Source organism: Gopherus flavomarginatus, chromosome 10, assembly GCF_025201925.1.
Source record: "Gopherus flavomarginatus isolate rGopFla2 chromosome 10, rGopFla2.mat.asm, whole genome shotgun sequence".
NCBI lineage: Eukaryota > Metazoa > Chordata > Testudines > Testudinidae > Gopherus > Gopherus flavomarginatus.
In genome coordinates, this window is record NC_066626.1 from 10,069,404 (window position 1) to 10,095,161 (window position 25,758).

General features: G+C 43.1%; 1 protein-coding gene across 5 annotated transcripts in view; it reads right to left on the bottom strand.

Moving 5' to 3' along the window:
* PCNT (pericentrin) overlaps nucleotides 1–25,758 on the bottom strand; it is a 218,297-nt gene that overhangs the window by 8,743 nt on the left and 183,796 nt on the right. For 4 of the 5 annotated variants that reach the window (XM_050916458.1, XM_050916455.1, XM_050916457.1 and 1 more), the window contains 5 exons: nucleotides 18,523–19,239; nucleotides 15,958–16,235; nucleotides 15,447–15,549; nucleotides 9,346–9,516; nucleotides 8,023–8,187 (listed from right to left, as the gene is read on the bottom strand). In XM_050916458.1, coding sequence (XP_050772415.1) covers nucleotides 8,023–8,187; nucleotides 9,346–9,516; nucleotides 15,447–15,549; nucleotides 15,958–16,235; nucleotides 18,523–19,239 — 1,434 coding nt within the window. The remainder of the gene's footprint in view (nucleotides 1–8,022; nucleotides 8,188–9,345; nucleotides 9,517–15,446; nucleotides 15,550–15,957; nucleotides 16,236–18,522; nucleotides 19,240–25,758) is intronic. The other variant, XM_050916456.1, reaches the window with a different exon arrangement.

The window sequence follows — 25,758 nt, forward strand, 5'->3', positions numbered from 1 at the left end:
AATCTTCTGAAAGTTGACTGCAAATATTTTCCTAAAAACTGAAAACTTGTAAGATTCTAAAAGTGCAAACAATAATTGCAGTTTATACAATGCAGAAAAACAATTCTATATTTAATGAAAATTACCTAATATCCTAACAAATATGAGATGCAGAGATCTTGGTTCTTTCGCCACAGCAAGTACTATCATATTTATCATAAACCAAAAGAATTCAAATAGGATTCAGAATAGAATAGAATAATTTTTCTTTTTTTAACCTTCTTTATGGTAGGGGAAGGGATAGCTCAGTGGTTTGAGCACTGGCCTGCTAAACCTAGGGTTGTGAGTTCAATCTCTGAGGGGGCCATTTAGGGCTCGGGGCAAAAATCTATCTGGAGATTGGTCCTGCTTTGAGCAGGGGTTGGACTAGATGACCTCCTGAAGTCCCTTCCAACCCTGATATTCTATGATTCTATTCACTTAGCAGTTACCAAGAAAACTGCAGCCTGGGTTTCCCAAAAATCAAGGATCTTGATGTGGTAACTCTCAAATTGTTAAAACCAATGCGTATATACATTATCTACTCTCGGAATCCTATTCAAGAAGTTTTGTCTTTTTTAATTAAATATATGCTTAGATTCAAATTTAAGATTAGATCTATGCAGAGGATAACTATGTTCATGAAGTAAAGTAAAACCTACTTGTTTAGTTTTTCTAGAATATGATTTAAAGGGATACCATCAATTTGAAATCTAGTGAATTTCAAAAAACATTAAGTAGTTTAAATATTACCACAGCCAATTTCTATTGTTTAACAATGTTTTTAAAGATTTTTCTTCCCATGTTACATGTGAAAGAGCCAAACAACAGGAAACTGACTGGCTCTAAAGAGAAAACAGTGGACTAACTTTAAACAATGTGCTATAGAAGGCACAAAATATACACATAATCTACTCTTTGGTTACAGTTACTTTAGACAGAGCAAACAAGCATAACGGCCTCATCCCTGAAAATCCACCTTGACTGCATGAAGTAACAAGTTTAGTTAAAACTAGGGCTATCAAGCGATTAAAAAATTAATCGCAATTAATTACGCTGTTAAACAATAATAGAATACCATTTATTTAAATATTTTTGGTTTTTACATTTTCAAATATATTGATTTCAATTACAACACAGAATACCAAGTGTAAAGTGCTCACTTTATATTTATCTTTGATTACAAATACTTGCACTGTAAAAAAACAAAAGATATAGTATTCTCCAATTCACCTAATACAAGTACTGTAGTGCAATCTCTTTATCATGAAAGTTGAAAAACTGGTTACCTACCTCTCGTAATTGATGTTCTTCGAGATGCGTTGCTCATGCCCATTCCAATAAGTGTGTGTGCGCGCACCGCGTGCACGATTATCGGAAGGTTATCCCTTGGCAGTATGTGTTGGGTCGGCTGTGAAGCCCTCTGGAGTGGTGCCCTCTTGGTGGTCTATATAGGACACTGCCAACCCACCGCCTGCTCAGTCCCTTCTTGCCGGAAGACTCCGGCAGACGGGAGGGATTTGGAATGGACATGAGCAATACATCTCGAACAACAGTTACGAAAGATAGGTGACTGTTTTTCTTCAAGTGTTTGCTTGTGTCCATTCCAATATGTGACTCCCAAGCAGTTTCTCTGGAGGAGAGGTCGGAGTTCATCTGATTGCTGATTGTAGGACCGTGTGTCATCCCTTGTTTGCTGGGCGATGCCGTAGTGCGACGTGAAGGTGTGAATGGAAGATCATGTTGCCGCCTTGCCTATGTCTTGAACAGGGACGTGCGTGAGGAAAGCTGTGGATGAAGCCTGAGCTCTTGTGGAGTATGCTGTCAACGGTGGGGGCGGAATTTTGGCCAGGTCGTAGCATGTTCTAATGCAGGACATGATCCACAACGAAATGCGCTGGGATGAGACGGGAAGCCCTCTCGTCCTTTCGGCGATTGCAATGAAGAGCTGTGGTGACTTACTAAATGGTTTTGTGTGTTCAATGTAGAAGGCTAGGGCACACCTGACATCCAGGGAATGGAGCATTCGCTCTCTGTCAGTGGCATGAGACTTAGAGAAGAAGATAGGTAAAAATATGTCCTGATTCACATGAAACTAGGAGACCACCTTGGGCAGAAACACAGGGTGAGGATGCAGCTGAACCATGTCTTTGTAAAAGACAGTACAGAGGGGCTTGGAGGTAAGTTCTTTGAGATCACAGACCTTTGTAGCCGATGTTATAGCCATCAGAAAGGCAACCTTCCAAGAGAGGTAGGAGAGAGGGCAGGTGGCCATGGGCTCAAATGGAGGGCCCAGGAGTCTGGACAAGACTAGGTTGAGGTCCCACTGGGGAATGGGCTGCTGCACATGGGGATAAAACCTGTTCAAGCCCTTGAGGAATCAGCCAACCATGGGGTTTCCAAAGACTGATTTATCCACTGCCCCTGGGTGGAAGGCTGAAGTGGCAACCAAGTGCACTTTTATACATGATATTGCCAGCCCTTGTTGCTTCAGGTCCAGTAAATAGCCCAAAGTGAGAGGAACTGACACTTGCTCAGGTGGGATACCCTTTCACAAGGACCAAATAGAAAATCACCTCCACTTTGCCAGATATTTGGCTCGCGTGGAAGGTTTCCTACTTCCCAGAAGAACTTTTCTCACTGAGTTCCAACACTGGAACGCCAACAGGTTCAACCATGGCGTTTCCATGCAGTGCAGTGGAGAGACTCCAGGTTGGGGTGCTGGAGCTTGCCGTGGTCCTGAGTGATAAGGTCTGGGCATAAGGGAAGGGTTACTGGTCTGTCGACCAATAGGCTTAACAGCAAAGTGAACCAGTGCTGGCACGACCACGCCGGCACTATGGAGATCAACAAAGCCCTGTCCTGGCGGACCTTCAGAAGAACTCTGTGTATGAGAGGGAAGGGCAGGAACTCATAGAGCATGTGACTCATCCATGTGAGGAGAAAAGCATTCGCGATGGAGTCTGCTTGCTGATTAGCAACGCGAAGCTGGAACCCCCTTAGGTCAAGTAGACTTTACGGCAGAAAAGGTCCAGCTTTAGTGTCCCGTGACTTTGGGGCAGGACCCGGTTGACCCTGCCACTCTTTGTGGTTCAGCACATCCACTCCTAATGTTCCAGGCTGAAGGTGGGTAAAAAGGTGTCTGTACCCCTTCTGTGGCACAAAATACCTTCTTTCCAACCTTTTGGCTGTGGGAAGTATGGAGGATGGAGTCTGCCATAGCACCTTTGTGGTGTTTTGTATGGTCTTTATAAGGGGCAAGGCTACTCTAGATGTACCCTCCTGGGCAAGGATGTCCACCATTGGGTCTGAGTCTTCTGACATCTCCTCAGTCTGGAGGGGTAAGCTTTGGGCCACCATCCTAAGAAGGTCCTGGTGCGCACTATTGTCCAGCGCAGGGAATGTGGTGGTAGAAGTGTCAGTCACCACCTCATCCAGCGAAGAGGATGATGAGGCCCGCGAGTCCTTCTGACCCTCAGGCTCCCTGAAGCCTGGCTCTGGTAGGTCTGCCCTATTTGGGGCGGACTGTGGTGCTGGTACCACGTAGGGTGCCGGCTTGAGAGTCGCATCCACTTGCAAAGACCCAGGGTCCTTGTCATGTGAGGGGGTCTTCAGGTGCTATGGGTATATGGCGCGCCACCGACGTGGCTGAAGGAGAAGCACGGGGCGTGGACACCAAGGACACAGCCCAGAAGCCCTGCCCTTGAGCCTGATGGTAGACCCAAAGGAGTCCAAAAGGGCCACTGTAGGGGCCAGGATACCACCGGCGCTGGCACGTCCCACAATCTGCAATGCCAAGACCGAGACCGATACTGACTATGTCTGCAGATCGATGAGTCATTATTGGAGTGCAACTAATAGTCTGAGCGAGACCATGGAGGGGCGGAGCCCGACTGTGCAGGGGAACATACCGTAGTGACAGGGAGCAATGCCGTAGCATCGTTGGCTTGCCCTGGTGTTGAATGGTTAGTGGCGCCGCCACTGGTGTCGCAAAATGTGCCGTAGACTTTGCCAGTGCCTTTGCAGTCACCGCTGCCTGGACCGGTGCTGGTGGTTGTGCCTGCAGGGCCGGGGACTGCGCCGTCATGACAACAAGGTCCTGCACGGCCTCAAAGGTATCCGGCGTGGAGGGTAGATCAGTCTCATCCTCCAACTCCTCCCAAGTCAGGGAGTCCACAAGCACCTAACTCAATGGAGCCCCTGGCAGGGCTGGAGTTGACGGTGCCAGGATTTGAGGGCCAGGCTGTGGGTGCCCTGACATAGGACGCACCTCACTAGGATCCCTGTGCTGTTTGCTGACGGGGGACTGACCCTTGTACAACTTCTCCTTATGCGGCACCGGGGACTGAGAGTGGTGCCACATGCTCAAACCCGCTTTGCAGCAGCAGCCCTGAAGGAGTCTTTTTTCCTGGGCTTTGGAGCTGTGCTCCGGCTCTGCTCCAGCTCCAGGCAAAAATCTGCAGCTCCACTGCTTCGGAGCTGCTCCACACTCCAGCTCCGGGCTCCGCTCCAAAACCCTGCTTTTCTCGGTGCCAAGGCATCCCGCACCGAAGCCAATGTGCTGCGCACCAATGTCGCTGGTGCCGCTTCCGGTGCCAGCTGAGGGCGAAGAACCGCCTCCATTAAAAGGAGCTTGAGGAGATAGTCTTGCGTCCTCTTCATCCTGGGTCTAAACAGCCTACAAATGGAGCAGTTATCTGTTTTATGGCCCTCACCCAGGCACTTAAGGCACAACGCATGTGGATCACCCTTGGGCATAGGCTTCCTGCAGCGTTCGCAGGATTTAAACCCCTGAGACTGAGGCATACACCGGTTTGAGGAGCTAGGGAAGGGGGCAGAACCCCCCAAAAGAGGCTAACTACAACTTTTAAGAACTATTTACAACTAACTAGAAGGTAACCACGAGGTAGGCACTTGCAAAGCAAGACACTGAAGGAAGCTCCAATGACCGTCATTGGTGGTAAGAAGGACCCAAGCAGGTGGCAGGTCAGCAGTGTCTTATATACACCACCATAAGGGCGCCACTCCAGGGGGCTCCACAGCTGACCCGACAGGTACCGCTAGGGGAAAAACCTTCCAACAATCATGCACATGCCGTGTGCACACACATCTATTGGAATGGACATGAACATGCTTGAAGAAGAACTTACAAATATAGAATTATGTACAAAGAATAACTGCATTCAAAAATCAGAGGGGTAGCCGTGTTAGTCTGGATCTGTAAAAGCAGCAAAGAATCCTGTGGCACCTGACAGACTAACAGACGTCTTGGAGCATGAGCTTTCGTGGGTGAATACCCAGTTCGTCAGATGCATGTAGTGGAAATTTCCAGGGGCAGGTATATGCTTGCTTGTTAGCATATATATACCTGCCCCTGGAAATTTCCACTACATGCATCTGAGCAAGTGGGTATTCACCCACGAAAGCTCATGCTCCAAAACGTCTGTTAGTCTATAAGATGCCACAGGATTCTTTGCTGCTTTTGCATTCAATAATGAAACAATGCAAAATTTTAAAGCCTAGAAGTCCCCTCAGTCTTACTTCTTGTTCAGCCAATCACTCAGACCAACAAGTTTGTTTACATTTGCAGGAGATAATGCTTCCCGCTTAATTTTTACGTCACCTGAGAGTGAGAACAGGCATTTTCATAGCACTGTTGTAGTCAATGTTGCAAGATATTTATGTGCCAGATGCGCTAAAGATTCATATGTCCCTTCATGCTTCAATCACCATTCCAGAGGACATGCGTCCATGCTGACAATGGGTTCTGTTCAATAACCATCCAAAGCAGAGCGGACCGACATGTTCATTTTCATAATCTGAGTCAGACGCCACCAGCGGAAGGTTGATTTTCTTTTTTGGTGGTTCAGGTTTTGTAGTTTTCACATCGGAGTGTTGCTCTTTTAAGACTTCTGAAAGCATGCGCCACACCTTGTCGTCCTCAGATATTGGACAGCACTTCAGACTCCTAAACCTTGAGTCTAGTGCTGTAGTTATTTTTAGAAACCGCACATTGGTATCTTCTTTGCATTTTGTCAAATATGCTGTGAAAGTGTTTTTAAAATGAACATGAGCTGAGTCATCATCTGAGACTGCTGTAACATGAAATATATGGCAAAACGCGGGTAAATCAGAACAGGAGACATACAATTCTCCCCCAAGGAGTTCAGTCACAAATTTAATTAACACATTATTGTTTTTAATGAGGATCATCAGCTTGGAAGTTTGTCCTCGGGAATGATGGCCGAAGCATGAAAGGGCATACAAATGTTTAGCATATCTGGCACGTAAATACTGTGACAGACCCAGACCAGTGGGATACAGGAGTCTGGTAGAGGGCAAATATATTGGTCACTGGATGAGTAGTTTTCTGTTCCCTGAGTGACCAGAGCAGGGGCAGTGCTAGAGTAATCAGGAACCTGCTAGAACCAATTATGGCAAACAGGCTGATTAGATCACCTGAAGCCAATCAAGGCAGGCTAATCAGGGCACCTGGGTTTAAAAAGGAGCTCACTCCAGTCAGGCGAGGAGGAGCCAGAGGAGAGGAAGTGCATGAGAGGAGCTGGGAGCAAGAGGCACAAGGAGCTGAGAGTGAGAGGCTGTGCTGCTGGAGGACTAAGGAGTACAAGTGTTATCAGACACCAAGAGGAAGGCCCTTGTGGTGAGGATAAAGAAGGTGTTTGGAGGAGGCCATGGGGAAGTAGCCCAGGGAGTTGTAGCTGTCATGCAGCTGTTACAGGAGGCACTATACACAGCTGCAATCCACAGGGCCCTGGGCTGGAACCTGGAGTAGAGGACGGGCCTGGGTTCCCCCCAAACCTCCCAACTCCTGATCAGACACAGGAGGAGTTGATCCAGATGTGGGGAAGATCATTGAGGTGAGCAAATCTGCCAATAAGCGCAGGACCCACCAAGGTAGAGGAGGAGCTTTGTCACAACACCTTGCAACACCAGCTACAACAGTGCCATGTGAACACCTGTTCTCACTTTCAGGTGACATTGTAAGTAAGAAGCAGGCAGCTGTATCTCCCGTCAGTGTAAACAAACTTGTTTGTCTTAGCAATTGGCTGAACAAGAAGTAGGACTGAGTGAACTTGTAGGCTCTGGAGTTTTACACTGTTTTGTTTCTGAGTGTAGTTATGTAACAAAAAACCTTTCACTTTCACAATAAAGAGATTGCACTACAGTACTTGTATGAGGTCAGGTGAAAAATACTATTTCTTTTGTTGCACTTTGTATCCTGTATTGTAATTGAAATCAATATATCTGAAAATGTAGAAAATCATCCAAAAATATTTAATACATTTCAATTGATATTCTACTGTTTAACAGTGTGATTAATCATGATTAATTTTTTGAATTAATCATGTGAGTTAAGTACGATTGACAGCCCTAGTTAAAACTATACACATACTTCAATTAAATCTTTGATACTAGCCATTTGAACAGGGCTCAGACAAGATCAGTCTCAGTTCCTCACATCAAGTACTAAAATGATGCCCAAGTATCACAGTCTTTCACCGAACAATTTTATTCAACATTAATCTCCTGCAAAAATGATCATCCTTGCACAGGAGACTACCTCAAGAGGCGTTAGCTGCATCTCTAACTGAGGGGAAGGATCACTAGCCTGCCAGCCAAGGCAGTCACCAGGGAACAAGTACAATCTCCCTGGCCAGAGAAGACTGAGGAAGACGCATAGGAGGAGCTGGCTTAAGACTGGCCCAGATAAAAGAAGGTTCTGACCCTGACATACCTTACAGCTGCCCTGGGACCGCAACAGGACACCACCCAGAATCTGAGGGGCACTACTAGAGACAAACCACCACTGCAACTTGGATTATAGGGCTATGCCCCAAATTGAAGGAACAATGGTAGGAAGTAGCCCAGGACAGTGGATGTAGACTCCCACTGGTAGGTCCCTTACTTAGGGGTTGACTTCCAAAGTATCCTGAGCTGATACAGATGGAGTGGGAGGGCCATATTTTGCATCATCCATTTTACCTTTGGGTTGGAAGTTTCCATAACTGGCTTGTTTTCTATTTCAACAGTAGCTTTAGCCAGCTCAGATTCTGCCTGTTTCAAAGCATTCTGCAAAATAGTTTTTTCTCGCTGCCAGGAAGCCCTTTCTGATTCCTGGACGGAGTGAGCATCATCTGTAGAGCGGATCTAAAAAATTAAATTCAAAGAAAGAATATAAAATAAGAATCAAGGTTCACAACTTCCAAAGGAATATAAAAGTTGTTTTAAGTCAAATTCAATAGTAAATTGGCTTTATGGAAAAACTAAAATGCCAGAATAACTATACTGGAAATTTCCAACAGTAACGAGATGTTATCCAGACAGGATGGGAATTTCAAGTAGAACTTCAGTCCATGTTAACAAGTAAAGAAAATGAGACAGTCCTTGCCTAAAAATCTTAGTCTTATTAGTTTATATGGCTTCCATTCACCTTAATACCAGAGAGACTCCAAAATATTTAAAAATAGAGATACTGATCTCTCAGTCTTCCTTCCCAGCCTGTAGCAGAAATAGATTGATTTGCTTATAGTTTTTGCTCATAGTTTACACATGAATTTGAAAAAGTGGGTTTTGCACTTAATTCTGAGAGCGGTTATTCTCATCTAATATAGTCGCTCTCATCTCTTGTGGGATGAGTTCCCTGCTCCAGGTCCAGTTCCAGTGAAAGATCAGTCTCTTGTGCTCACAAGCATCCCTCTACTGGTTAACACTTCCAGGGTTGGAATGGAAGTGTAACTATCACAATAGTTGCATCTGACGAAGTGGGTATTCACCCACGAAAGCTTATGCTCCAATACGTCTCAGTCTATAAGGTGCCACAGGACTCATTGTAGCTTTTTACAGAGCCAGACTAACATGGATACCCCTCTGATACTATCACAATTGGACATGGCAACAAAGGATGGGGAAATCTCTCAGGAGCTAGGTCAAATGCTTTGAACTGGAGTCTATGTTGCTCAAGAAAGCAGGGCATAGAATAGGGCACCATGGTGACATGCTGTCAGTGACCTATGTTACTTGGCGGAAGAGCTGCTGTTTGTGGAGATTTGAGCTTTATCAGTGTGCATGGCATTATTTCTCAATAATCAATTAATATATCAGTATATACCATCACACTTCGAACAACGAAGGGCACAGCATATCTGGTGAACAGCAAACCCCAATATGTACTAGACTATGTAGGTCTAGTATATTGGTATTTTATTAGCGTCAGGCCAGCAGGTAGTTGCTTTCAGTCTCCTGCCACGTATACAGCTGTGTGACAGCAAAGAGAAAAATGTAAGTCAAATTAAAATGAATATATACCTGTCTGTTACTAATTCCTCTACGATGATGCTGCTGAAGATTCTTCTCAAGTTGAGAAATCGCTGCTCTTAATTCTAATTTCTCCTCTGTCAGTGTTGTTACAGACTTTGTAAGTTCTCCATTTTCTTTCAACAACAAGTCTACCAGAGAAACTGAACCTTGCAGTGGTTTCTTTTTAAAGAATTGGGGAAAAACAAATGTGAGTTCTACTAACATTTATAGCTTCCCAAGCAATAAACCAGACTCCAGTAATTTTCATTTTTAAACTTTACAGTAGAAGGAGGCAAAGCATGAAGGGCTCCTCTCCTCTATAAAAAAAACACAGTTGAGAAACAGGTTAAATCAACCATTTTATAAGGCTGGCAGAAACCTTCCAACTATCAACTTTTTGACAATTTGAAAGGAGAAAATTGGAAAAAAGATAAACAAAATGTGTGAGAATTTTTGAAAGGTTTCAACCAGTTATAGTTTGTCAGATGTTTTTATTGTGAAAAATTTCAATGAAATTTCAAAAAAATAGTAAAAATGTTTTTAAAAACATTCACATTTTTCCACTAGCTCTACTATTCAAGCACTTAAAATAAAAATATGACTATAAAACAAAATACAGCAAAACTAAGGTATTGAAATTAATTAGAAAGAGCTTATAAACGATACCTTTGGTCTCTTACAATTTTTTTTTTTTTAAAACAGTATTACATTGTTGCCTAGCAATCATTGAGTCAGAGTTTCAGGCCAGAAGGGCCCATCAGATCTAGTCTTATCTCTTGAATAGCATAGACCATCACCACCAGCCAGCATCCGCACACTATACCCAACAATCAAAACGAGACCAAACCTGCCATATGCACAGTAAACAATTTTCTACTGACTTTTTAAATTATATACTGCATTGTAGTGTACCTGGAATTTTGCATATTCAAATAACTTTATGTGGATCCATTTATTTAAAATGTACACTATTGCAACGTCTGTTGAAAAACAAACCACAAGAAAATTAGAGGCGAAGAACTTCATTACAACACCACTATGGTCGTACGTGTACATAAGGCACACAAGAAATCTTTTTTTGGGGGGTGCAGTGAGGAGCGAGGCCAGCCATTGCCATCCCAGATGCATCAATTTAACATGGATCTCTAAGGAGAAATTGTGCCACAAAACAAAAACTAGACTCTTTGGGCCAGATCATAAGCTGGTGCAAGTCATTGTAGATAATTTTGGAGCCAGTTATTATTTATTCTAAGGTCACTTTATACTATCCCAGCAGCATAAAGGAGCCTTAAAACAGGAATAAATTATATTTGTACCTATTGTAAGGCTGCTTTACACAGAAAGAGGCATAAAGAAGTCTTCATAGAAATGAGAATCAGGACTACTGACTTCAATGGAGTTTTTCTGATATGCAGCAGCTGAAGATATGGCACATTATTCAGGCTTGGTTTACACTACAAAGCTATATTGGCATAGCTATGGCATTATGAGGTGTATTAACAGGATTGTTGTATAGAAGGCACAGGAGGTAACTGTTCGGCTTGACTCCACGCTGCTTAGGTCTCACCTTGAGTAGTGTGTACAGTTTTGAGCACCGCATTAAGAAAGATGTGGATAGAAGAGCAACATGAATGATAAAAGGTTTAGAAAACATGACCTACGACAGCGGTTCTCAACCCTTTTTCTTTTTGAGGCCCCCCTGACAATGCTACAAAAACTCCAAGGCCCAAATGTGCCACAACAATGTTTTTCCTGCACATCCCAGAGATTAGAAGCTGTATTAAATGGATTGTTATACAGTTAAACGCAAACACATAAAACATATACAAAGAAGGACAATATAGGCACAAAAATAAATAATATTTTATTTATATTTAATATTATTTATTTTATTTACTCAGTGTGAAACTTCCTGTTGGTGCTGAACAACATTCTGTCAAGACGTGAGGGTGTCTTTGACAAGCACATGTGCATAGTTATCTTGGTTCAGTACTTTGTTTTCATTGATGTCATGGCTGAAAATCCAACTTTGCATGTGTAAGTGGCACTAAAGGGGGTCAAAACTTTCAGTGCGCAGAAGAGGCAGTGATTTATTCATCGTAACACTCGCACCAAAATGTCTCCAGTGGCATTTCTTTGAATTTGGTTCTGAGGGAGCTGCCTGATGAAATGTCAATGAGCTCTAACAATTCTGATGGAACATCGGATGGAAGCTTAGCTTCAATGTTCTCACTGAAAGGGTTTGTAGTCCACGACTGTAGCAGCTTATTCTGTTGTGAGTGCAGGAAAATAAGCATTACATTTGTTAAGCAGACCAGACAGATGCGCTGTTAGCTGAGGTTTAATTACGTCAAAGTCAATGTTTTGTTCCTGAATGAAAGAATGTAAGAGCTCAAACATATCAGTAGTGCCCCCACAGCCATGAACTTTCCAGAATTGTAGTGTTCTTCAGAATGCCTTGATTCTTTCACGCTGGGCAATAAAATTAGTATTCCCATATTGCATCGCTTTATTCAGTTTATTCATTTCACTGAATATGTCTGCCAGATAACCCAGTTTTGGCAGCCACACATCATCTTTCAGCACTTTGGCAAATTCGGTTCTCTTATCAACTAAGAAAGTACATAACTCTTCCTTGAGATTAAATATATGGGAAAGCATTCTGCCTCAAGATAGCCACCTCACCTCTGTATGCATGAGCAAGGAATGGTGCTCTGCATCCACTTCCTCACAAAGGGCAGCAACATACCTGGAGTTTGTTGCTCTGGATTTAATAAAATTAACAAGTGTTACCGCGGTATTCAGAACACTGTGAAGACCTGGTTCGTTCAGTATCTTTTGCAGCAAGCACTTCTCGGTGTAAAAAGCTGTGTGTCCAAATAGCGCAAGGTGCACCGACTTTTATTTTGCAGAACACCAGAATGCTTTCCAGTCATTGCTGCGGCTCATTCACTGCAGACCCCAATGCAATTAATCCAGCTGATTTCTGCTGAAATCATAAAATCATCTAACAGTTTGAAAATGTCGTCTGACTTTGTTGTCTTGAGTTCTTTGAGGAACCAAAAGTCTTCCTTTATTTCCTTATTCCACACATACCAAACAGACATGTAAATGGGACATTTTTGAAAAGTTTGTGGATTCATCTAGTTGTATAGCAAAATCATTGTCACGCAGCCAATCAATACCCTCAGAAACTGTGTCTTTTGTCATAGAAACAATCTGTCATCTGACAGTGTCATTTGACATCGGTATTTTAGTCAGTACCTTGGCCGCCTTCTCTCCAAACACTTCCCTTGTTATTTCCATAACACATGGCATTATCAAAATCTCAGCAAGCATATGTGATTTTTTTGTTTTTGCAATTTTCTGTGACACTCTGTAGGATGACCTTAAAAGCTTTTTATCTGCATTAGTTGTGGATTTCATTACTGCTTTAGTATCATGCAGGTCCTTGGCCTTTCGTTCAAAAAATGAACGGCGCTTATCCTTATAGATGTCATCTGTTGTAATTAAATGCCTCTAATTTGAAAGGTTTCAAACATTCATTGGACAATATCTGTGCACAAATTACACACTGCGGTTGAGGTGTACCTCCACTTCCAGAACAAATAAAACTGAAATTCAAATACCTGTCTTCATATTTCCTAAATTTTGTGAGGCTAATAGCGGCTTTATGTTTCTTACTCCCATCACTTCCTTGATGTTCTTCAGGCATTATGGTGGTTGAACTTGTTGAAGGAAGTTCGGCATCATTGCCCTGTGGATTTTGTTGTTTTGAAGCTGATGGTTGAATTAAAAATGTATCCGTGTCTGCTATTTATTATTTACACTTACAATTGTTTTTCCTGTGCCGTGGAACTTGTTCTGCTCCTGTTGAACGAGCTCCTTTACAACCAGTAAAGGGAGCTAGCTAACTTGCAAGGCTAGTGACAAACTCACTGGGCCAAGGGCAGAAACCTCACATGCAAAGTCTCTGGGGGCAGACCCAGAAGGCCTCAAGGCTCACTTGGTAGGCTGGGTCACCCCTACCCCAGGGGCTGACTCGGAAGTCTGAGCCCTGACCTTCCCTGCAGGAAGCTGGGGCTTGAGCTTCAGCCTGCTGGGGGCAGGGCTTTCCCTGCAGGGCACAAGGCTGCAGCCCCTGGCTAGCTTCAGCATGGTCACTGGGTCTCAGATTCAGCCCTGGCTCCGAGTTTTAGCCCTGTGGAAGCAGGCAGGCTCCGGGTTTCAGCCATAGCTCCCAGCTTCAGCCCGCCACAGCACCGAGGCTCAAGACTTCAGCCCATGGCTCCCGGCTGCCACCCCTCCCACAGCACCAGGGCTTGAGGCTTCAGCCCTGTGGCAGGACCAGGGCTCAGGGATTTCATACAGGACTCAGAGTTGCATCCCCGCAGCTCCCAAAGCGGGTGTTGGGGCTCCAGGCCTCAGATGCAGGACACCACGGACCTATGAGGAATAGTTAAAGAACATGGACATATTTAGTCTTGAGAAAAGAACAATGACGGGAGACCTGATGATAGTCTTCAAATGTGTTGAGGGTTCTTATAAAGAGAATGGTGATCAATTGTTCTTCATGTCCACTGAAGAAAGGACAAGAAGTAATGTGCTTAATCTCCAGCAAGGAGATTAAGCATGATAAAAGGAAACTATCCTTATAGTTAGGAAGATTTCAGTATTAGAAAAGAACGTTGTGGAATCCCCATCACTGGAGATTTTCAAGAAGCGGTTGGACCTAAATCTGTCAGGGATGGCCGAGGCACACTTGGTTCTGCCACAATGCAAGGGGCTTGACCAGCTGGCCTCTAGAGGTCCCTTCCGCTGCTCCATTTCTATGATTCTATGACTGTCTCATAGACTACTCTCCTTCCATCCGCAATCACACATTCCACCTACCTTCCCATTATGATCAGCAACATCCCTTTGACAACTACAGCAATTACTTACTTGAAAAGTAATAAAAGGAAAGTACTGTGGGGTTTTTGTTTCTTTTAATGTGATTAAATAGTTGGAAACAATGAGAATTGGCAGTAGATGACCAGCTCTTCATGGAGAAACAGCAAGTTTTCTTCTCAGACTATGCTCTGTAGCACTGGTCTAATTATAAAAAACACACCCAGAGACTTTGAGTCAGAGGGATAGGTTCTCAAAAGTCATCTTCAAATATTTCTCACAAGGTTTTTCTAGGAGCATGTTACTGAAAGAGTGGTAAAGGCAGGCTATAGCCACAAAGTCAAGATTAGGCTTTTTTGTTCAAAGCACTTAAGAAAGGCTGGACAGATTGGGTTTAGGGGATCTCCTTCTCCATTTACACGGAACTGGATTGAAATGTGACTTACGGAAAGGACCTGAATGACAGGGCAATGTTTTTGGAAGATTTTAAAGCTATATTTAGTTCGAGACATATTTTTGTACCCAGTAAATTCTTCCGCACTAGGTAACTTGGGTCTTGGACTATTCCTAGACTGAATACAATATCCAAAATACTATGGATGCTTCAATTAAATCCTTCGTCCTGTGACTTCAAGCCACAACTGTGCTTTTGGAAAACTACTGAAAAATTTGCTAAAAGGTAAATCTGTCTCTGGATCCCTATAAAACAGGAAGCAACATGTGCCATGGGGGAAAAAACTGTCTGACTTGAGAAGCAGCCTTTGCAATAGCAATGCCAGTAAGAGTCTAAGGCCTGGTCTACACTGGGGTGGGGGTTGGGGGGAGGGAAAAATCAATCTAAGATACGCAACTTCAGCTGCCGCACCCTCATCAACTCTGCTTGTGCCTCTCGCTGAGCTGGAGTACAGGAGTCGACGGGAGAGTGCCCGGGGGTCAATTTATCGTGTCTAGACTGGACAGGATAAAAAGATCCCTGCTGGACTGATTGCTGCCCGCCAATCTGGCAGGTAGTATAGACATACCATAAGATGAACACACATCAACTCAACAGAAGTAAGATAATAAGTACTAAACTGTTCCGCCTTCCCCCAATCCCCAAGGGAAGGGAGGAGTTAGTTCCTTTGGAAGTTGTGCAAAGTTGCAGTTTACATGTAAAATTGCAACCAAAAGCAGAAATAGAAGCATATTGAAATAAAACATATATATGTTGTCTCCCTTACCAGAGGTGTAGAAGAGGTCAATAACTCCGCTTTCAGCTCCTTTAAAGTATGCAGTAAAGATGCTATAGCTTCATCATTTGATGCAGACCAATCATTAACTGTTCTGTTAAATACAAATTATCAGGTTTTCAGTAAGTGGCTTTGTTTGCTGTTATTTTAGATAACACAACAACATTAATTATAACTTTTTACTAGAGTGAGCTTTTTACTTCTGGAACTTTAGAGGCGTAATTTAATTGTGGTGGGCTGAGAGTAGCAATGTTTCTTAACTCCTAGGGTAGGAAATTCAAAATAGTGCCGGATATGGTTTTAGCGCAGAGGCCTACATTTTGAAACTCGAGCCTTTATTGTGCAAACTCAGAGAAGTGAGAAATCCTATTAAGAAACAGAAGTGCCATACTGGATCAGACCAGTGATGCAGCTAGTCCAGCAGCCTGTCTCCAACAGTGGCCAGTGCAAGCTATTTCAAAGAACAATAGCTTAAAATGATTTAAAAATTCTTACTACTCACTTGTCTACAGTTTTATATATGAACTCATTTAGGTGGACAGCAGCAAAAAGCAACTGTTGCCTTATCTTCTCAAGTTGCTGCTGCTGCAGGTGCAATGCTTCAGTCTCAGTTGTTAAGGACAAGTTGGCATTATAATCATTTTTTATAGGACATGAAGAAAGCTCTCGCTGACTTTTCTGAGAGGCAAGATTTCTTTCTTGTTTCTCTAATTCTGCCAGTGTCTGCTGGAGCTCCTTGATTCTGTGTTCATCCCTCTGGTGTTGCAACTCCAATTCATGCTATTGGAATAAGAATAAGAAGTCATGTACAGACTGCCAGTAAACACCACACTTACAGATATTACTAAGTAACAACCACAGCTCTAAGACATGCACCGTTGCTGATAGAACTATGTAGACCAAGCCTTTGAGACCAGATAGCCAGAGAATACTGCAAGGAGGAGGGTACCTGTCTAATTTATTTCACTTAAAAAAAGTTAAAATTAAAATATTAATTTCTGCTTCAGTTTCCTGCACATAGAATTACTCTTCTGCCACAGACAGGAGAGAGGGAGACTCTTCCAAAGACAATTCTGGCATCAGAACCACTCCCTCAACACAGCCTGGCCCTCAAAGCTCCTGCTCTTCTACCTGTGAACCTTCCATTTTCTGCTCTCTGATGGTTGCTGCAGTCCTTCCCAAGGACAGGGAGGTTGTACATAAGAATGTGCAGCAGGGCTCTCTCAAGCAGAAGCTGGGATATTTTGCCTCTCCTGACCCAGGCTCATTTCTCCATATACTAGAGTTGAACCTCAGAGCCCTCTCCCATTCAAAAACTGTGCAGGAGCAAGATCAGGCTTGTTCATTGCAGCTGCATTCCAGGCAATGCACTACAGGGGTCCTGGCCAGCGGTCGAGCATCCATCGTCGAGAGGCGTCGCCGCCAAAATTCAGCAGTATTTCGGCGGCGACACCTCTCAATGACGCCACTTGCCACTGACAAGCGACATCATCGAGAAGCGTCGCCGCCGAAATGCCACCGAAATTCGGCAGCATTTCGGCGGATGCTCGACCGCCGCCATGGTCCTTCATCTGGTGCCCACCAGATGAAAGGGTTGGGGACCACTGACTTATTATGAGAACCAGTGCACTGTGCTACATTCAGGTACACTCCCTCCGTGCACTATCATAGCAAACAAAGTCTCAGGAGCAGCTGGCTGCACAGGGATCCTGCTCAAGGGGTCATTTTTCCTATAACCCCCTTATAGCCACTCCCTATCCCTTCACCTCCTTCCTCTGACAAAGACAAAGGAGAAAAATCTTACTGTGGTAAACACTCCTGCAAACAGCCCTGTTAAGAGCAGGCATAGCTTGCACTTACACTCCTCTTCCCCTAAGAGATTTTCCAAAAGGAGGCACGGTCACAAAGACAAGTCCCACATCAGTGCTTCAGTCCAACAGAGGAACTCCCCAGCCACCCAAAAAAAACCCACAACCCACCCAACAAAAAAACAATACACACACACACACACACACACACACACACACACACACACACACACACACACACACTCCTTTGTTTTCCTAGTCCTGCTGAAGACAGCAATCAGTCTGGAAACCAAGGAGAGAAATGTCCATCTGAAGAAGGAGAGTACTCTGAAGATGGAGGGACAATGATGAACCTGAGCAAGTCACTCTTGCCCTTTCAGCACAGAGAATTCTACTTTTTAAATTAACAGTCTCCAAGACTCTGTATTGATAATCAGAGGAGAAATGTGGTCAACACTAGATGCCTTTTCCACTCCCAGGATGAAGATCCCACTCCCACGCCCCCACATGTGCCCAGATTTGCTCAACATCATCAAGGAACCCTGTGGTCACATGGACAACATACTACCCAAACCCAAGGCAATTCACAAACAGCATAGGTTGCCCAAAGACGTCTTGAGAAATGGGGAACTGTCCCTAATGTGGGCTTTTAAGTGACTTCCAAAGTAAAAGACTGCTATGTACCATTGAAGTGAAACACACAGGGCTTTGTGTAAAATGGCAATACCATTTCATTGGGAATTCTGAGGTTCTGAAACTTGTTTTCACTCTGGTTTGGAACAAAACTCAAACATTTCAATATTTTTCACAGAAGAAAATTTGTCCTAGAAATTCATTTCAGATCAAAATGTTTCATTTCAACAAAATTAAAACATTTCATTTTGATTTCAACTTTTATTTTATACTATAATATATATTAATATACAAAATAAAAATTCAAAACAAATTCACTTAAAAAGGAAAAATCAAAATGAAATGTTCAACAGTCAGAATGGGATACTGTCAGAACTTTTCTCCTCTCTGTGAAACAAACTATTGGTGAACTTTAACACGATTTCACAAAGCATTTTGATTTCAACAGAACTGCATTTTCTACAGAAAATGGCTTCCTCAAAGGTTTTCTGACCAGTTCCACAAATGAAATACTTGACACAAGCGCTAAGAAAGAATATATTCTACATATTGTGATCTACCATACAGTATAGCAAAATTATCTGGCTGTTTCAATATAACGGCAGATTTGAAGTTGAAAATCTCACCACTCTCTCTTTGTCTTTCTGCCATTCCGTCCGTTTCTCAAATTCTGCCCTTTGCTCTTCTCGTCTCTCTTTTTCCCTTTCTTCTTTCTTGCTTTTCTCCTGTTCTTTCATTGTCCTGAAAAGTGTCTGCAATTGCTCCCAATCAACTTTCAGTTTTGCCTCTCTTTCCCTCTGTAGCTCCAAGGAGCGGATTACCTCCTGTTTTTGACTCTGCAGAGACTCCAATGTAGCTCGTAACTTGGTACTGATTTCTCTTTCCTTTTGTGTTTCTTCACAACACATTTGTACCTCAGCTTCTAGCTGCCTCTTAGATTGAATGGCTTGCTGGTGTGTCTTCTCAATTATAGCAGCTAGCTCCATAGCACGGGATCTCTCTGCATCCAGCTGAGCCTGCAGTTCTTGCACAAAGGTTTGTTCCACCAACGATTCTTTATGCTGACAAGAAGAATCTTCATTTCCTCTCATACTCAGTTGTTCTGTCAAAACACGTTCATGGTTCAAGGCATTCAAAAGCTCTAAGGAGTGATTCTTTTCAACCTCCAAATTGCTCTGTAGCTCTGTCAGTTTGTTTCGTTCTTGGGACAGTAACGCCTCACATCGAGAGTGTTCAATCTGAAGTTCCTTACGGAGATTATCATTTGCTGATTTTTCATGCTCTAAGGCCACTGACATTTGATTATTCTGAATACACTGCAATTCCAAAGCAGCCTGCAATTCCTATTAAAGAGAGGTACACACATAAACATTATAACACAAATGCTTATTTGCAGGCCATGCAGACTCTCTAATGTAATATTTCTACATTGCACTTATTTATTGCATTTAAAACCAATTAAGAAGCAATTAGATAATTTACTATTAAACAATTAAAATCTAGACAAAGGACATTTTTCAATGCTTAATGATGTGCTAGCAATTCAGGCGAGATTGAGGAGCATCACACCTGGTGATTAATTCCAGAAACACACTTTTTCCTCTTCATACTAAACAGTTATAAAATGAAAGCATAGACAATTAAAAATATTTTAATGGGTGACAATTTCTACATTAGCCAATCGGATTGCCTAAATGACATCTACAGTAGAAATAGGCTAGGTTCATCTTCATTGTGGAAGATACAAAAAAACAAACAAACCAACCACCTCACATGAGGTTCTGCTACTAGGGGAGGCGAGTCCTTGGACTTTACAGCTTCTGGTTGTTAAGAAAGCTAGTACTCTGAAAACAGTAAATATATTTGAATCCTTTCTTGTAAGTCAACCTCTTAGTCAATGCATCTCTCATAGCCCTTCCTGCAGAAGAGTGAGGAAGTTAAGGTCAGGGTACTTTTGGTCTTCTTTAGTCTTGGCCAATGTGGCCTGTTCTCTTCCCTGCTTCAATACATTTTTTGTAAGCTCCTTCTGGAGGCTTTCGGATGACAACCCCACATCTATCCCTATGGCAGAACCCACCACCCCCTCCCCGAAAAGAATGTAAATAAAGAGACAGATCCAAAAGGAAACTCAGACAAGATGGAATTAAAAACATATGAGCTATACATATAAGGTGACTTACTGAGGAAAAACAAGTGAGTATTGTTTTTGAGAGGCACTTCCCGGGTTTTTCTAATTTGGCTCAGGCTTACCAGAAGCAATCACTTATTTACACAAATATAGAAGACAATTATTTCTAAGAGAAAAGGAAGAATATTCTGCAGCAGCAATTAACAAGCAACAACTCCTGCTAACTGGGGAGGAAGTAGGAGGAACTAATTACAGACAAGTGCTGACTTTTATATCTCAACAAGTTGTGTCTAGCTACACCAAGACAGTACCATTATAGACTAGATGCTCTAATGTAAACCTGAAACAAATGGGAGCAGAATGCCTCTGTTCTAGCTTTGACAATTCTTTCAGTCACTTACTGGGACAAAGAAGGAGAATTGGTGAACTGTTATTTACACGTGCATACTTTGTTTTTAAGACAGGAAGGTTCTTACAACCAGAGTTCTTTGAGTGGCTCCACATATTTCCACCTATGAAGACTGTACCACCTGGTGATGCCTAACAGTAGAACCTTTTCCAAGCAGTGCCCGTTGGAGCACGTGCATGCCGCCTCCTAGCCCTCTTCTCAGTATTTTTGAATGTTCCATGGGTGAGATTACATAAGGGGACACAGTGTCCTCTACTTCCTCAGTTCCTTCCACCGCTAACCCAGACAGACCATAATAGCACTCTGAGAAAGTGGGGAAGGTGGTGGGAAATGTGAATATGCAGAGTCATCTTGAAGAATCTTGGTTACAAAAAAATAACCTCCATTTCTTCGAGTGGCTCTGCATATTCCCACTTATAGGTAGTTTGACAAGCAGTGCTGAAAACCCAGGAGGTGGAACAAAGTCCTAATTAAATCACCACCACTCTGCCAAATTTGGTATCCAGTCTAGAAGCTACATTCAGAAAATAATGTTTAGTGAATGTGTACACTGTCTTCCAGGTAGCAGCCTTGCAAATTTCCCTAATAGGAACATGTTTAAGATAAGCAAAAGATGCTGCTACTGCTCTAGAAGAATGAGACTGTACCACAGAAGGCACAGGAATTTCTGCTAATTTGTAACACTGACCTATGCACTGTTTAACCCCTCTGGAAACAGTCTGAGCAGGAGCACTATGACCCATATGATTCTTAGTATAAGAAACAAACAAACAATCTAAATGACTTCCTTAAACTATTGGTTCTATTTCAGTAACATGCGAGAATCCTTCCAGCATCTAAAGTATGTAACACAGGCTATGTCTACACTGCAATTAGACACATGCGGCTGACCCTGCCAGCTGACTCAGGCTCACAAGGCTCAGGCTGCAGGGTTGTTTAATTGCAATGTAGACTTCGGGGCTCAGGCTGCAGCCCGAGCTTGAGCTCTGTAAGCCCGAGTGAGCTGACATGGGCCCACCATGGGTTTTTAATTAGAAATACCTGCAGACTCCCACTTATTATCATGAGGTTTCTGGGGAAAAACCTGGTAAATTAGTTGTCTGATAGGAAACTCAGACACTATTTTTGGTAAAAACCATCGATTAGGTCTAAGAACCACCTTATCTTCATGTAAAATCATAAATGACAAGTTAGCCCTCAGGGTGTGCAATTCTCTCACCCTTTTGTCTGATGTCATAGCAATAACGAAGACCATTTTAGTTGATAAATAAAATAAACATTTTGCCAGGGGCTGAAAAGGTGACCTCAGGCACACGTAAAACCAAATTTAGATTCAAAGATGGGACTGGATCCCTTAAAGGAGATTAGGGACCTTTATAAACCTTTTAACAGAATCATGTACAAACAGCAATATACTGTACCATTTACTAAAACACAGTAAGCTGAAATAGCTGCTAAGAGAACTTTTAAAGAAGAATTAGACGGCCCTTCAGATTTTAAGTATATTAAATATTCCAAAATACAGGGTGTGGAAGCTGAAATTGGAGAATCAGATTGTCCCTGCATCCAAGCAACAAATCCAGCCCCTTTTAAACAGTAACACTTTTAAAAGGAGACAGTTTTGTAATATTAAGCAATACATTCTGTTCCAACAAGGAATGAGACTAATTAAAGTCTGATAGCTCAGTCTCTCATGGTGAATGCACTGTGGTTCCAGATGAAGGATGTTGCCTTGTTGCCGTGACAAGAGATCTGCAGACAGAGGAAGACTCATGTAAAGCCTGTCTGACAGGTGAAGCAGGTTTGTATGCCACCATTCTCTTGGCCAAGCTGGGGCAATCAATATCATTTCTGCCATGTTCTGACAAATCATCTTGACTGCTTCTTCAATTAATGCAAAGGGGGAAGCATATCCAGAAGGCCCTATCCCAAGTGTAGAAAGAAGGCATCCAAGATGGACTGAGTGTTCTTGAAGAGGAGAAAGGACACTTTTTTGTTGAACCTCGTAGCAGACAGGTCTACACTGACTGACGCAACGCAAGAAGATATCCTGGGCTACTTGATCCTTCATGGATCACTTGTGAATCTGAGAACTGTTCCTGTTATGCCGGTAGCCTATTGCTCTCTCCTGCTAAATGGAGATCTCGAGAAGAATGCCCCTGAGTCCCCTAATCTGACCACATCAGCATATCAGTGGAAAGAATGCAGTCTCCTTTGTTGGTTCACATAATATGTAGTGGTTATATTGTCAATCTCCACTTGAACAACTTTCCTCTTTATATGAGGGAGGAATCATCTTCTGACAGTCATTCCTTTAGCTATATTCCCACACACAGATGTGCAAGCTCTTTTCTTGAAAAGCCCAGTGACCTCAGATTGTAAACTGAGCTAAATGGGCTCCCTGTCCACTGTTGGATACATCTGACATTTTCGTAACTGATGGTGAAGGGGGACTGAACATTACGCTTCAGAACATTTGATCTATTTGTCCACCCCTCAGCATAAGAACGTAAGAATGACCATATTGGGTCAGACCAATGGTTCATCTAGCCTAGTATCCTGTCTTCCAACAGGGATCAATGCCAGATGCTTCAGAGATAATCAACGGAACAGGGTAACTTATTGACTGATCTCTGCACTATTCTCTCATCCCAGTTTCTCGAAGTAAGAGGTTGAGGAACCCCCAAAGCATGTGGTTGCATCATTCACCATCTTGGCTAACAGTCATTGAGAGACCTATCCTCCATGAACTTATCTAATTCTTTTCTGAACCCAGTTATACTTTTGGCCTTCACAACATCCCCTGGCAATGAGTTCCATAGTACTTCTTTATGTTTGTTTTAAATCTGCTGCCTCTTAATTTCATTGGGTGACCCCTGGTTCTTGCACTATGTGAGGGAAAAATAACACTTCCCTATTCACTTTCTCCAGACCCTTCATGACTTTACAGACCTCTATCATATCCCCCTTAATCGTCTCGTCTAAGCTGAACAGTCCCAGTCTTATTAATTTCTCCTTGTATGAAAATTGCTCCATACCCTTAATCGTTTTATTGTTTCTCTCTACTTTTTCCAATTCTAATATATCCTTGTTGAGGTGGGGTGACCAGAATTGCACATAGTATTCCAGGTGTTGGCATACCATGCGTTTACATAGTGACATCATGTTATTTTCTATTATCTATCCCTTTCCTAATAGTTCCTAACATAGTGTTGGCTATTTTGATTGCTGCTACACATTTAGAGGATGTTTCAGAGAACTATCCATGATGACTCCAAGATCTCTTTCTTAAGTGGTAACAGTTAATTTAGACCCCATTAGTTTGCATGTAGAGTTGGCATTATGTTTTCCAATGTGCATTATTGTACATTTATCAACATTGAATTTTCATCTGCCATTTTGTTGCCCAGACACCCAGCAAATCTAAACTACCCTGAAGCAAACATTTAAAGACCGTCCTGACTGGGTGTGCGGCCTCATCGAGGGAGTGTTCAATCTCAAGTTCCTCACAGAGCTGGTCCTTTGCTGATTTTTCCTGCTCTAAGGCCACTGACGGGGGGCTGCTGGGGTTTTGGATGAAGTAAGCACAATCTCTTGGGCAGTGTGGAAGTAGGAATTTACCTCGGGAAGAAAGGATTTTGGTGTCCAGAGCACTGTCCTGTCCTTACAGAACACACACTAAAGCTCTTGCATCGATAATGCTGCCCAGCTCTGATACTTGCTTTGCAGACATGACAAGTACTAAGTAACAAGTCTTAATGGATAAATAAAAGGTTGACACTGAAGTCAGAGGCTCAGAGGGATAGCTTGTTAGACCCCTCAAAACTAGTGGAAGGCCCCATTTTGGGAACAGTGGCCTGACCAACGGGCTGATTAATTGGACTGTTCAAATGAATCTGGCTACCTGTATTGTCTGCCAAGGACGTTAATGGTGTACTGAGGAAATGCACACAAGCACAGGGATTACTCCAGGAATATGTACAATAGAAATATCTCAGAGATAGTACTACACAATGGGAACTGTTTGACCCAGGTAACAGCAAAAGAGCTTTCCAGCAAGTTGGAAGAAGATATAAAAGGGGGAAGTGACATCATGGCTGGCCCTCGCTCTCCCCACAACACCACACATGAAAGTACTGGAGGAAAAAGACTGAACTAAGGTGAAGTGCTGGTCCCAGGCAGGAAAGAAGGAAGCCTAACCTGTTTGTACTATCTAACTGGGTGAGACAATGCTTGATTCAAATACTGCTGGGAATCTGCTTTGATTCGTTTGCTGTTACTTATAATCCCTTAGAAGCTATCTTTCTGTAGTGAATAGATTTGTTTTATACTTTTTACCTAAAACATTGTGGGCTGCTTCAAGTGCTTGGGGAAAAAAATCTCAACTCAATAACAAAAGTTGACACACGCCCACTTACCTTGGTAGAAGTGGAGGACCAGGTAATAAATTCATACTGGTCAGGTTTTTGATCAGGGCAAGACAGTACAACTCTGGGGTCCCAGGCTGGGGAGAATTTTGTCTGTAGCCTCTCCATTGCGAGTTCATGAGTGGCTGGCCAGAGCATACATGAACACAGCTCAGTGCAGCCCTGCCTGTGGATGTTGGTGTGAGTGAAAGCTTGGAGGATTTTGCAGCTTGTCAATGTCTCAGTGCAAGCGGGAACCCAGATTGGTGAGACAGAGGGCTCAGCTGTACCTCAGTTCCAGGTGGTACCCCAGGGGGAACCCAACACAGATGTATCCTCTGAGCGGACGCTGGATTTGCAATGGTACTGGTGGAAGGCTTCTGTCTACATTTTCTTGCAAAAAGTCCAGAATGGCTGGAAATCCCAAATTTCTGGGATTTGCATTGTGCTCTTGGCACCAGTTGTTGAATCTGGACCAGACAGTGAATTATGGTTTTAGTGCTGTGTCATAGTATCTTTCCCCAATCTGAACATTAGAGTCCAAAAGTTGGGATACCAGCATGAATTCCTCTAAGCTTAATTACCTGCTTAGATCTGATAAGCTGCCACCAATCAGGAATTCCAGTGCCTGATACACTCTGGTCCCCCTAAAACCTTCCCTGGGGACCACCAAGACCCAGACCCCCTGGATCTTAACACAAGGAAAGTAAACTCTTTTCCTCACCCGTGCCTCTCCTAGGATTTCCCTCCCTGGGTTACCCTGGAAGGTCACTGTGATTCAAACTCCTTGAATCACAACACAGAGAAATTAGGTTTGTTCCCCCACCTTCTCCTCCCCTCCAGGTGTTCCCTCCCTGGGCTCCTAGAGAGATAAACAGATTCAAGCTCCGTGAATCTAAAACAAAGGGATTCCACCCTT